At 47.4% G+C, this 13,680-nt stretch overlaps 1 protein-coding gene across 1 annotated transcript; it reads left to right on the plus strand.

Annotated features, from left to right (window-relative positions):
* The first annotated feature begins 12,129 nt into the window (after nucleotides 1-12,129).
* Nucleotides 12,130-13,680, plus strand: OR2AT4 (olfactory receptor family 2 subfamily AT member 4). Its single transcript, XM_074816754.1, is given in 4 exon segments — nucleotides 12,130-12,192; nucleotides 12,195-12,709; nucleotides 12,711-13,064; nucleotides 13,656-13,680. Coding segments are annotated over 4 exon segments (957 nt in total).

The raw sequence follows: 13,680 nt of genomic DNA on the forward strand, positions 1-13,680 counted from the left end.
TTTTACAGGAATTTATACAAAGAAATCCTTAGAACTGTGCTGTTATCAGCCCTCAAAGTTATCTAAATTATAACACATTTTGTCTTTACTGGAGCAGGCTAAATAAATTGCTATGTACATAAGTGTTGTTACAGCCCTGGTAAAGCACTGCCTTCTTCCTGTTTTCACCAGTATCTTTTTTCTCTTTTTTTGAAGATGTTTACTATCACCTATCAGTTGAAATATAATCCCACCAAGCCCAGACCCAGTCAAACCTAAAGGGATGAGGAAATTGTAGTTGGTTTCTAGAATGGAAAAGTCCTTGGGAAGGAAAGCCAGGCTGTATGGCCCGGCAAGGAGACACGTACTGTGTGGGCTAAAGTAATTTAAAAAATCATTTTGACATTACAAAAATCCATCTGGGAGAATTCCAGTTTAAAATTTGCAGGACTGAGAGACACCGTCCTTTGAGAAATGCATTCCATGAAATAAATGAGATATGAAAACCCTTGGGGGAAGAAAAGGACTCTGGGGTTTTGCTCTCTGTGATGCCACAGGCTGGATATCGCAAGGTTTTAGGGGATAGGGGAGGGCAGATCGTCTCCAAACTGTGTTTCCCAAAAAAAGCAAATACTGCAGGTGAAAGATTTTAATTTTTTACCATATCCTCACCAGGACAACTCAGTAATATCAGAAATAATCCTGAAATTGCTCTGGCCTAGAGCAGACTTTGTTGGGGAGAAGGAGGCCAGTGGCAATGCGAGGGGGTTGCACGATGAGCATCTCTCTGCACAAAGCCTCACTGGATTTCATCCATAAATCCTGAATGAGGAGCAGAGGCAGCAAGCGGGGAGAGCAGGGAAGGAGCAGGACCCGGGTGAGGACTTAAGTCCACACAGAAATAGGGTTAGTCCTAACACGGGTAGAAAAGAGGGATGAAGATGATGATGGGTCAGTCCACTCAGCATCCCAGATGTATCTTAATGCAAGGAGTGTGGAGGGGAATAGGAAGAGCCTGAAGCCTGGACATGGGTCAGTGGCTCATACTGCCCCACCAGAGACCCAGCAAAACAATTTCCGTAACTAGAATATTAATAGAAAAAGGACTAATGTCTTCAGGAAGGGCAGACAGGAGCAAAAGAGGAGCATGATGGTTTCTGTACCATCGCAGAGGTACAGATTTATTCTGAAGTTCAGACCATGCCATGAATTAGACCGGCTGAAAACCCATAGGAGATGGGACAAGAAAACGACCACTGTTGGTGGGTCTGCTACAAAGCCATGAAGATCAGGTGGAGGAAGCTTTGCAGGCAACTAACAATGTCAAAAAGCCTGGAGTTTACAGAAATGAGGGATTTTCAGTTCAAGGGATGGATAGAAAGTGTTGTAAGAGCGTGGTCTGATGCTCTGGTTTCAAGCCAAGAAGGAAACCCAGAGAAGGTGGGAGCTGGGCAAGATCACTGGGACAATGTTGAAGAGCAGCAGGAGTGGGCAGGGGGGATCCAGCCAGCAAGGATGGCCACCAGAGCGCAAGGATGGCCACCAGAGCTGCAAGGATGGCCATCAGAGCTGCAAGGATGGCCACCAGAGCTGCAAGAATGGCCACCAAAGCTGCAAGGACAGCCACCAGAGCTGCAAGGACAGCCACCAGAGCTGCAAGGACGGTCATCAGAGCTGCAAGGACAGCCACCAAAGCTGCAAAGATGGCCACCAGAGCTGCAAGGACGGCCACCAGAGCTGCAAGGACAGCCACCAGAGCTGCAAGGACAGCCACCAGAGCTGCAAGGATGGTCACCAGAGCTGCAAGGACAGCCACCAGAGCTGCAAGGATGGTCACCAGAGCTGCAAGGACAGCCACCAGAGCTACAAGGATGGCCACCAGCACAGGGAAAGGAGGACGTCCAGAGAGGAAGTGGTCTTCTGCTCCATGGTGGCATCGCCAGCCAACACTGCTTAATGGCTTTTTCACATCAGTGTTCTCCAAAATGTCAATTGCAGCTGTGAGCAAAGTAGACACCTACAGTGGAGGGGAATGGACAGCCAAAAATGGTGAAAGAGGAGTTCTGGGAGTGCTTAGATAATGTCAGTATTTTAAAATTGCTTGGGCCTTATTTTGGAGGACTTAAGGACAGGGTTATTTCCAGTTGCTGACTTTGGAAAGTCACAGTAAGAGGCTGTAAATCTGGAAGAGAGTAGAGAGAAAGCAGCTGAGAAAACAGGCAGGAGCCACACTAAGCCCCACCGTGCTGACTGCATGCAGAGATAAGCTGAGCTTAGAGCCAGCTATTGCTGACAGCTGCAGAAGGTCAGCATGGGCAGTGCCATGGTGACATTCAACAAGCTCCAAAGTCCTCTCAGTCAGAGCCTCTGCCTAAGCAGGATGACACTTTTGTTTTCTTGATTTCCAAGTGATGATCAGGTCTCACAGCAAAGCTGATCACATCACTGATCTCTGCTTTACACCAAGAGAGTCTCCCACAAGCAGGACACTTGGCCACCTCTCCAAAGGGCTGAGCTCAGCTGTGGCAACATCAGGAAAATACCTCCCAGACACAATGGCACCTTCTCACTAGGCCAGACGAACTGGATTTTCTAAATAGGAGAGGAAAATGTCCACATCCAAGCAATCATCCTGCTTGTGAGGAACTCTCAAAGGCTGCAGGAGCAATTAAGAAGTGGACACCCACGTCCAGGTGGCCAGCAGCCCACCTCATCCATGAGATGGTCCAACAGTGGCCCCAGGAGTATAATCATTTACAACTCAACATTTCCCTGAGTCAGGACAGTCATTAACTATTTAGCAACCCCGAATTTCTCTTCCACTGACATCCCAGGTCCTTCCTGGAGCTTGTGTCAGCTTTATCTCGTAGTGTTCCCTGGCAGGGAGTTTTACAACAGGGTAGATGAGACTCCACATGAAGAGCCACCTCCTCTTGTTTGCTTTGATACACCCGCTGGTGGCTTCATGGGAGTCACAGTGCAAATTTGGGCATTTAGGTTGCCCAGGGAGGGGGTAGATGCCCCATCCCTGGAAAAAATCATGGACAGGGCTCTCAACAACCTGATCCAGTTGAAGATAGCCCTGCCCATGGCAGGGGGGTTGGACTAGATGACCTTGAAAGGTCCCTTCCAATCCAAACCACCCTGTGACTGTAACATGAGGTTTGCAGGGCCCCGACCAGCCCACATCTCACCTGACCAAGTAGAGATTTCCACCTCCAGGTAGCTCCTTTGGGCTCAACAGAAAAAAAGAAAAAGGATGTTCTGAGGACGTGATGCCACGACCCATGTGGGTGACAGTCCCGTTTGGAGGGGGAGGCTGTGTTGGTGGCCACGAAGGTTTTTCCAGCTAATTCTTCCAGGGTCTGCACCGGGGGTCCAGAGCAGACGCTGCAAACCCTGGTGAGCATTTGTCTAAGTCCCTGGGCAAGGCATGGCTGTGCTGATATGATCCCAGATCCCTTCTTGTCTCATAGCACTGCGCTAGGGAGTGTTAAAAACGTGTCCATCAGTCATAAATCCACCCGTAGGTGAAAACCTGAATGCTGTATACAGACAGTGGGTTTGCTTGTGGCTGATGGACACTGCAAGGAGGCATGAGGGACTCTCCCCAAGTGCCAGTCACTTGGGCCATGTATCCCCAAAATAACTACGGGGGGGGCTCTTTATCTGCTGAAAAGCTGGTGGGAACATGCAGAGCCATCAGCTGGTAGTTAGCACCGCAGCTTGGGGCGGAGATGGACAATGGATGAATGGATGGATGGATGGATGGATGGATGGATGGATGGATGGATGGACAGATGGATGGATGGATGGATGGATGGATGGATGGATGGATGGATGGATGGACGGATGACCTCTTCTGTCACTGGCAGAGAGAGGAGGGGTCTGGCGGGTCCTAGAGACACTGGGCCCCTCCAAGGCCGAGAAGCTGTGTGCCGCTGTGCCGGGGGGTGGCAGTGTTAGAGCAGGGAAGGAGGACGCTCCCTCCATGCAAGTCCCAGAGTCGGGACGCCCAGAGCCCCGAGCATCCTCACGCCGCAGCCCAGCAGCTTTCCAGAGAGTCCAGGGGCTAGGGATGAAATTTATTTCTGTGCCTATCTCTGGGCGAAGAGAGGAAATAAAAGAAATTTTAAAAAATAATTTAACTGACGATTTTTAGCTAAGCAAAAGGAAAAACCAAACAGCAGTTCTGGGTTCCTGCTACTCACAGTTTTGTGTGAGCTGGGATTGCACCCACCCACACCTTGAGTGGCTCCTAGGCACTGCTCAGCTTCCCTTCAGCCTCAGTTTCCCCATCTGCAAACCCAGGGCTCTTCAGACAAATTTGCCAGTGAATCGAGTCACAGCCACCCACCTCTCAATCCCCTGCACAGAAAATCCCCCAGCCCTGCCTATAAATTTGGGGCTGCTCACCTGAAGGGCATCCTGGAGGCTGTGGGGTACGAGCTGCATGAGACCAGCTGTGCTTTGGGGAATTGCTGGGTCCTTTACCCCTTTTTAACAGGATGGCACATGCCTGGTGCACAGGAAAAACCCAAGCACAGCAGCAGCGGAAGGAAGGTGTCATCCTCACCCTGCCCCAACACCCCTCTCTGTTCTTGGTTTTGCAGCTTGAGCTATGGGGGTGATTTATACAGAATTCACGTGCTGAAGGGAAATACATTTTTATGGCATCAAATACTGATTGGATCTAGCTGCGTCACTCACCTTGTTCATAAGCATATCCATTTATTAATCTTCCCTTATCCAGCTATTTTATTAATTATCAATTGTGCACGCTTGGTGAAATTGCGTAGCTGAAGAGTGACATTCAGCATTTTAGACACACAAAGAGAAATGAGCATTTGCCTCCCCAGAACTTCTGAAACTAAATCAATGGGGCGGTCAATAATCTTTTAAACTGGGGCAAGCTGGGTTCATTATTCCAAAAGCATTAATTTGGTCCTATGGAGGATCGTTCCCAGCTCGAGCAGGGAGTAGGGAGGGGGGGGGGGGGATGGAGAGAAGGTGAATGTAGATCTGACATCTGAACCCCCCAACAGTAGGACCAGGGGATGCCCACCAAAACCAGTAAAGGAATGGTTTAAAACAGGGAAGTCCTGTTTTTATGCAGCAGACAGAGCATCCTGGGGATTTGCAGCCCATGAACTTGGAGAGATGCAGAGGACCAGCAGGTCAAGCTGATGGACACAAGACACAAGGTCCATGAACAGGTGGTGAAGGGACAGTGTGACAGTTTCGGCTGCTGGGGCAGCATGAACGCAATGGAGCCCAGGAAGGGGCTCTCCCCGTCAGCATCCCCACTGCGGAGAGCAGACGGGGTGAGCTGGGCCATGGTCTGACACGCCTGGGCATCAGCTGTGCTCTTATGGTCTTGGCCAAACACTGCTAATTTATTTTTATGCAGACATGTTATTTTTATTTTCTTTTTAAAAAAAAAAAAAAAAAGAGAAAGTTATTTCAGATGGCATCAATGTAAGAAAATTTTACATAAATGATTTCTTCCCTGGATCTTTTCTCTTTAAATCTAGCATATATGTGAAAATGAAAGTATTTTCCAACAAGTTATAATTAGGAGAATGAAAGCCCTTGTGCTACTCTGGGATATCCACAGGGAACAGCCGTGTTCATGACTTTACTTATGGGAGAACAAAAAGTGGCTCCAGGGTGATGCTCCACATCTGCAGAGCAGCCCAAAGTGTAACCTCTCTCCGAAGACCAAGTCACCCAGAGCTTCTTAACGTGTCAGGGCTGGGGAAAAAAAACCAACAAAACAGTTTAAAGAGTTTAAGACTTTTAAAACTCTTACTGCATGCTCACTGGGACCCATGCAATCTGAGGCTCGGGCTCCCCAAGGTTTCATCACACTCCAGCACCGGCCGTGCAAACCCTGATTTCACCATCCCTGGATATTAATTATTCTGAAAAACATTTCTGAAGCCCCAAAGATCTGCAAGCCACCGAGAGACCAATTTGCGCTGTTTTCACTGGCGTTGCCACCCGAGTGTAAGAATTAGTGTTTCAAAACAAACGTGTTTGGAAATGCAGCTTCTCTTGAATGTTTGCGGGGAGTATTTTTTAACATGAGGACCCGGGAGCTCCGCTGCCAGGGGCAGCACGTCCACTCGGATGCAATCCGAAACTGAAGTGGGAAATTGCTCCAGAAATTGTATGTTAGAAAATTTAATGAAACGAAGAGAGTCGTTACCTGTCCTGTTTGCGCTGAGCGTGATCAGGGCTTAGCACTGACATTACGTGCCCTCGTGTCCATGGAGCAGGGCCAGATCCTGCCTCCTGCACGGGGAAAAGGAGACACATGCCCTTGGTCTTCTTGCACCAAGAGGTGCTCCAAGAAGTGACGGCAGAAACCAGATGACCAGAGATGAACCTGCGAGGGGGGACGCGGTAGGAGTGGTAGCAGTGTTGATTTGCAAATCGGCAATTTTTGAAAATTTGAAAAAAAAAAATTTGCAGATTTGCAGACTGAGGGAAGGTGAGGGTGGGATATGGGGGGGTTTGGGCTCCAGGAGTGGGGAGGAAGCCATAGGGAGCAGCAGTGAGACTCACTCGATGGCAGGCAGCAAAGGAGAAGTGATTCACGAGATGGAAGAGCAGGGTGTGGCAGCAGGAGAAGGCAGCTCTGACAAGTCTGAGGGCAAAGGGAAGGAGGGAGAAGAAAAGGAGCTAAAATGAAATATCTTATGGGTTGTAAGTAATGAACTGAGCTGAACTAGCATAGGGCTTGGCTCTTCTGCCATCCCAACAGGTGGTCCAAGCTAGGAAACTCCCAGGTGAAAGGACTTGGCCTTCAAGAGGCACCATGGTCCCATTTGGGAAGGTCTGGTTGGCTTCTGACAGCTCTGCTGTCCTGTCCCACACCTGGCCAGATGTGCTGGGGGAGGGGGGATGGCACGAGGACGCTGCTGTTCAGTGCAACCGTAGCACAGGGAAGGGATTTGTCCCCCGCCCAAACACTGGCACAGGTTGGTCAGAGAGGTCATGGAGTCTCCATCTGTGGAGATATTCAAACCCGACTGGCCACAGGCCTGGGGAACCTGCTGTAGATGTTGCAGATGATCTCAAGAGGTGCCTTCCAACCTCCACAATTCTGTGATTCAGTCATTTATCTGACACTTAGCAGCCTCCTTTATCTGGCATTTAGCAGCCTCCTTTGCTGACATCTACTACTCACACTTGAGCAAGTCCCCACGGCTTCCTGTGTAGCATTTTCATGGTGCAATTTCTCCAGCTATCCCAGACATCTGCTTCCGAAGGAGATGAGCTTCCCCAGAGGGGCATCTCACCCACCACGGCCCGGAGCAGACCTGCTGAGGGTGTAAGCGCTTGTGCTGACCTCTCCATCTTCCCCCCACCATGGCCATCCCACCTGGGACAGACACCATGGTGGTGACAGCACCAGGGTCCTACGGAGCTGCACTCCTGGGAGGAGGTATCTCAGATACCACCAGTGGGGTGCTCAAGACCATATAACGTTCAAGTCTAGCAGACTGCTGCGAACTAACTGACACCTTGAGCATCTCTGTCCTATCTCCAGTGATGACATTTTAAGCCATAGCAGTCAGTCCCGAGTATGTGGATGTTTCACAGATTGGGCAGTTTAATAAAATAACCATCCTGAAGGAGGGATTGTTGTCCTCTAACACATTTTCCCACCACTTTTGTTGAGAATGAGCAGAGGGTAGATAATCTCAGGATCATCTATAGTCGGTGTATCTGAAGCTACCTGTAGTTAAAAATTAAATTATAAGTGACAAGATCACAGCTCGAATGGTTTATGATCAGCAATGAATTCCTCCTTCATGCCATGCAAGAGATGTTTTATTAGCTGTTCTAGAAGAATATTAGAACTAAATGTTCAGGTAACCAAAGGCAGGGGAGATTTTTCTCACCCGTACTCTAAGCTCAGGAAACCATAGTTATGTGGGTTTTTCTGCTTGGAAACGTAGCTGGTGTCCCCTGTTAGTCCCTGGAGCGAGACGTGGACTGCAGGCTAACACCCACAGCAGAAACGTGGTGGAGAAGGTGTGAATCTCACACCAAAACCTCAACAAATGGTGTGAGCACTTGGAGGCTATCAAGGACACTTAGTCCATTCAGGTGGGATTTTTCTCAGCTTCACCATATCACTGGTTTTGGCTGTGATGGCTTTTGGTCAGGACGTGACTGGAGACTGGCAGGGGGTGAGATATTCATGAAAATATACTGAGGATTCAAAGACACATGCAAACCACCCATTACAGTAAAAGTTTATTTCAAAGATTCTGTTTTAAAACTATCATCTGACCCAATCTGGCATGAATCCATCTCACACTTCACACGTCAGACCAAACTGGGATCCATCTTTCTGTCCTCAGAATCTCCAAAAGATGTCAACCTCTTCCCAAGCCCTCAGTGATGCTCTGCTGACCCCATCTTCCCCAGTCTGAGGATTCAGCCCCAGGACATTGGACCCAAGGAACTGGTACATAAACCTCACTTATATCCTGGCTTGACTTCTCCTTCCAGGGATCACCCTGGGAAAAATGACTATGGGGACACAGTCCAGGAGCACCACCAGATCCCACCACCTGGCAGAGCTCTCCAGCTTTCATTTATCAAAAATATGGCTGCAGTTTGGAGGAATAATTGGGTTGGAGCAATGCAAGTGAGACCAGTCTGAGGTTTTGTTATGTATCTCGATGCTCCTGAGATGCAGGTGGGTGCATTATTCATGAATTGCTAATATTGTAATCAAATCTGTATTTTTCTGTATGGTGTCCAAGGATGCATCCTGCGCCACAGAAGCCTGAGTGCCTCAGAACCTATTTACACAGGACAGGATTTAAGCCTTTCTAATTGCCATCCAACAACTTTCACTAAAGATGGTTAGGGGAGAGTGAAGACATTTATGTAGGCATCTGGAGCGAGAGGACACTTGTCTGGGAGGGCATTTGGAGAGGAGTTTAATTTAGCAGCTATGAATTGTCCCTCTAAAGGAATGTCTCCCTCCATTGACTATAGAGCCAAGTGGCAATGTCTTCTCATGCCGCATGCCTGGATTTCCCAGTCCACACAGCTCTCAAGGGCTGGCGTTTTTCCCCCTGGCCTCAGCCACACTTGACAAAGACTCCAAAAGGAGGAGCCGTGGGGTTTAGAGGTGATGGCCTCAGGGATGGAGAGGGCAAGGAGATAGGCTGCTCACAGAGCGGCCCAGGGATGGCTGAAGTAGTCACCTGGTTGTCCATGTAAAGGGGTTGTGTGTTGGCCACCATACCTAGACATACCTAAGCATGGTGTGCATGGAGCAGTCCTGGGCTCCTGTCTGGGGTGGAATTAAGAGGCCAGCCTGCAGGGCTGGCACCCAAGCAGACTCCCAAGCAGCCAGATATATTGCCCAGCCCAGTCCCACGCACATTGGCTTTGTGACTGCCCGCTCCTCCTGCACCAGCTGAGCCATGCACCAGGCTTGGCCTGAAAATCCTGGAGAAAGGAGATGGAGCAGAACAGGCACAGGCCAGGATCTTCTGGGGTTGGGTTTGCATTTGGGCTGTGCCCATGTTTGGAAGAGCTGTTGCTGGGCCTACCTGAGAGCTGCTCCTCTGCCTTGGCCGTGCACTACACCTTCGGTCTATGCCTCAGGTGGTGTAGAGGGGAAGATGGAGAACTTCACACCCGCCAGATCGTGATCCAGGCTTTGGAAAGAAAATGCCAAAGGAAGGGCCAATATTGAACCATGGGAGGCTCCTCTAGGTGTGGGAAGAAAAGCCTGCTCTTCCTCTCGTGTTTCTTCACCAGCCTCGACACAACAGCCCACTCCCATCACATGATAAACTTTGTGTAGTGAAAACTCTTCCTTCGCTACCCTTAACTATGCAAATCTGCTGTATGCTCTCCATCTGCTGTGAACTGCGGCGTGCAGCTGGGGGATTCAAAACTGTTGAGATGCTCTGTTGGGACAATAATGTGTGGGTCTCCCAGCTCAAGGCAAGAAACCATCACAGAGGTCATCTCTGGGGAGCATCTCTGGGTGGGGAGCAGGGCAGCACGCTCAAATATGCTCCATATTGGTAGTGGCTTTGCCCGTTGATTTATTGCAGGAGTTTTGCACTTCCCACCAAGGATAACATTAAGGAAGGGAAAGACCTTGTTATAACTTCAGAGCGCAAGTGAGTTATTGTTGATACTATTCTGTTAATACGATAATATTTTTCAGAGTAATTAAGTGTTTCATTTTGATTTACTTTTTTCTCACGGGGTCCAGGATGGAAAAATGTGATTGTAATACATGTCAACAGGCTCCAAAGAACGAGAATTTGATCTACTATGTCTGAAAACAACTTCAAATCAATGCTAATTTTAAGGACATTAAATGCTGGCAATTTTAATCCAATACAATAAATTATCTTGGGTTTTTTAATAGCGTGTCATTGTTTATACAAATTACACCCTTGAAGCTTACCCCGTTGGAAAAAATAATAACAAGAAAGAGAAATGAAGAAAGGTAGATTAGACGGGAGGTAGAGAGTAAACAAAATATCAATTGTATTTAAATCTCAGGGCGGCAGAAAATCTATTTATTTGTAATATTAAATAGATCTCCCCTATATGGTTATGGAGATGACTTTCTGGGTGAAAGGTAAAACTCTCCGAAAATTACCAGAGATTTAATAATGTTAGGAAATTGCATGAGACCAACCATTAATCTCAACTACTTGAGGCCAAGCACAAAACATTTCCAAGAGAGCTTTATTTCCCCTCTTTTAAATTGGGATAAGGAAACCAAGAAAAGGCATGAAAACTTAATTAAGCTTAATTTCTCTTTCTTTTTTTAGCATAAACCTAATCAAAACAAGGGTGGTTTTCTTCTGAACAGTGTCTTAGTTTTGATTTACCCAGTGTTAGAGAAAATAGATAAATTCCAAAGGAATTTGTGCCTATGAAAGTGCTTGAATAGAAGATGCTGGAAGTTTCCAAAACGCTGCTTTATTTTGCTGCAGCAAACCAGCGTATTCCATAGGGTTTGAGCAGAACGGTCCTTTCCAATCTGCATTAAATCTTTATGAGCAACAAAGGAAGTGTTTCTATTGAGAGGAAAGAAAATCTTTGTCACTCAGGAATCTTAAAAGCTCATAATGTAAAATAAATGGAAAAGTACAGCACACTCCTTCTTACCCTTCCTGGATAAATCCAGAAAGTATCACAAGTTTATATGAATAATGCAACTGTAGAGCTACATTATGTAAAATATCTGTAAGGGCTGTAAGCTGTCATACATTGTGTCCTGCTCCATCTGAGCTGAAGTCACTGACAGATACTTATCCCTAGTTTTTTATTACAGCGTCTTTAAACCTCACGAATCTCTAAAGCATTTCTTACTATGGTAAAAGACATGATGCTGATCTACATCAGCCAAAAAAAAAAAAAATCACTGTGAAAATTCCTTTGCTTTTATGTACCAAAAACCAACCTGGAAGCTAAAAGAAATTCTGAATTTTCATCTGAATTTCAGCAACAGCAGCAGCAATCGACTGCGTGCTGCAATGACCGTGGGAAACACAGTGAGACGCAAGGAGCCAGCCAGAGGTAACACGGGCATGAAAAACAGTGATGAGAATGACTTTGGGTAGCAAAGACCATAATAACCTCGAAAAGTGAGATGGATGATTGAGTTCTGCTGAGCTAATTCCCTGAATTCCCTTAGAGGGGAGAAATGGGTATTTCTGTAACGCTGCTCATCTCCTCCTCGGTGCAGAATGGGGCAAAGGAGCTGCATCCACCCAAATGTCCCTTTTCCCCACAGACCAGAAAAGGGACCCAGGAGGATGAGTGCAGATAGGGGGGCTCTGCATGGTGAGCACCCAAAGCTAGGTGAGAAGAATCCTTGCCGTTCACACCCAAAGCTGTAGAGCATGCCGTCTATAGACGTAATCCACGTCATCCACAGAGAACCCAAATCATCTTAATTGTGGGTTAGAGACAAGAGGGGCTGAGCTGTGCCTTGCAATGTGCTCGGCTCTGCAAGATTTCACCCAACGTGTGTTCTCCTTGCAGAACCTCTGCAAAGCTCCTTAGAGAAATGTCTTCCTGCACATCAGCCTGTTTCTTTACACCGTCTTCATCCTTGCAGGCATTTTGACCAGCCCCACCATGGAGAGCTGCAGCGGCAATGCTTCCACAAAAGTCTTTTTCTTGGTGGGGTTTCCAGCTCTCCAGGATTTCCAGACCCCTTCTTCATTGTGTTCTTGCTATTCTACCTGCTGATCCTGGTCGGTGATGCCGTTATCATCACCGTGGTCGTGGTCGACCATACGCTTCACAAACCCATGTACTTTTTCCCGATTAACCTCTCCGTGTTAGACGTACTATTCACAACCACCACCATCCCTAAAATGTTGGCGATGTTCCTGGCCAACGCTAAAACCATCTTGTTTCGGGGCTTTTTTCCGCAGATGTACAGTTTTCATGGGTTGACAGTAACCGAGGCGCTTCTCCTGGTGGTCATGGACCCCCTCCATTACCCGGCTAAGATGACAAGAAGAGTGAACATCCAGCTGGCAGCAAGCACCTGGATCACCGCGCTGCTAATACCTGCGCCCGTCATCACGCAGACCTCTCAGCTGGCTTACAGGGACACAACCAGGGTTCACCACTGCTTTTGTGACCACCAGGCAGTGGTACAAGCCACATGCTCGGTCTTCAGTGCTGATTTCCAGACCTTCTTGGGGTTCTCCCATGACAGTGTCGCTTGTCCCTCTGTTGCTCGTCACCCTCTCGTACGTCCACATCATCCTCTCCGTACTGAAGATCAACTCCAAAGAAGGACGTGTGAAAGCTTTTTCAACATGTACTTCCCATCTGCTTGTGGTGGGCACTTACTACTCCTCCATCGCTGTGGCGTACATGTCCTACAGAGTGGACATCCCCGTTGATGTCCATATCATGAGCAACGTTGTCTACTCTATTTTGACTCCCTTGTTAAACCCCATCATTTACACTTTGCGGAACAAGGAAGTAAAATCTGCTGTTAAAAAGTCTGTTTTTCTGAAAATCTTTCCCCTTTCTAAAAAAGTTTATTTGTTTGGGTAAAATTCACAGCAGTGTGGAAGCCTCATGACATTTATGTCAGTCATCCAGTTAATTAAGACACCATCACCTTTGGAGTTCTGTTTGGTTCCCCTGAACTGCGGTATATCCTATGTTAATGCATTTCAGCCTATTCCTGTGAAGGTTTTAGCAGACTTTCTGTAATATTTATAATTTTCTGGTCTGGTTTCTATCCTTCAGTGACTAAATCACTGATGTCACTAAATCACTGATGTGACTAATTCACTGATGCACTAAATAAAGCCGTGAATGCACTAAATAAAGCTGAAAATGCACTAAATAAGGCTGAACTGGAGCGGTACCACATTTTTTACACTTTCCCTTCCACATTGCACCGTGGAGGATGCATTAATTTAATTCCTCATTTAAGAGTTTCAGGGGTGGTAGCAGTTATTTTCCCTACAAATGACAGTGGTGACCCTGGACTGTTACTCCTGGGTGAGGAAACTACAAAATCACTTTACAGGATTGCAGAACTGTGGGAAACATTAACGATAAATTAAAAATGCAGCATGTACAGCTTGTCTGTGTGCAATACGGTGCCATCAACCACCTCTTATATTCAACAGCCTGATTCACAGGTTCCTGCACTAG

This window comes from Strix aluco, chromosome 2 (assembly GCF_031877795.1).
Source record: "Strix aluco isolate bStrAlu1 chromosome 2, bStrAlu1.hap1, whole genome shotgun sequence".
In the NCBI taxonomy this organism is placed as follows: Eukaryota; Metazoa; Chordata; class Aves; order Strigiformes; family Strigidae; genus Strix; species Strix aluco.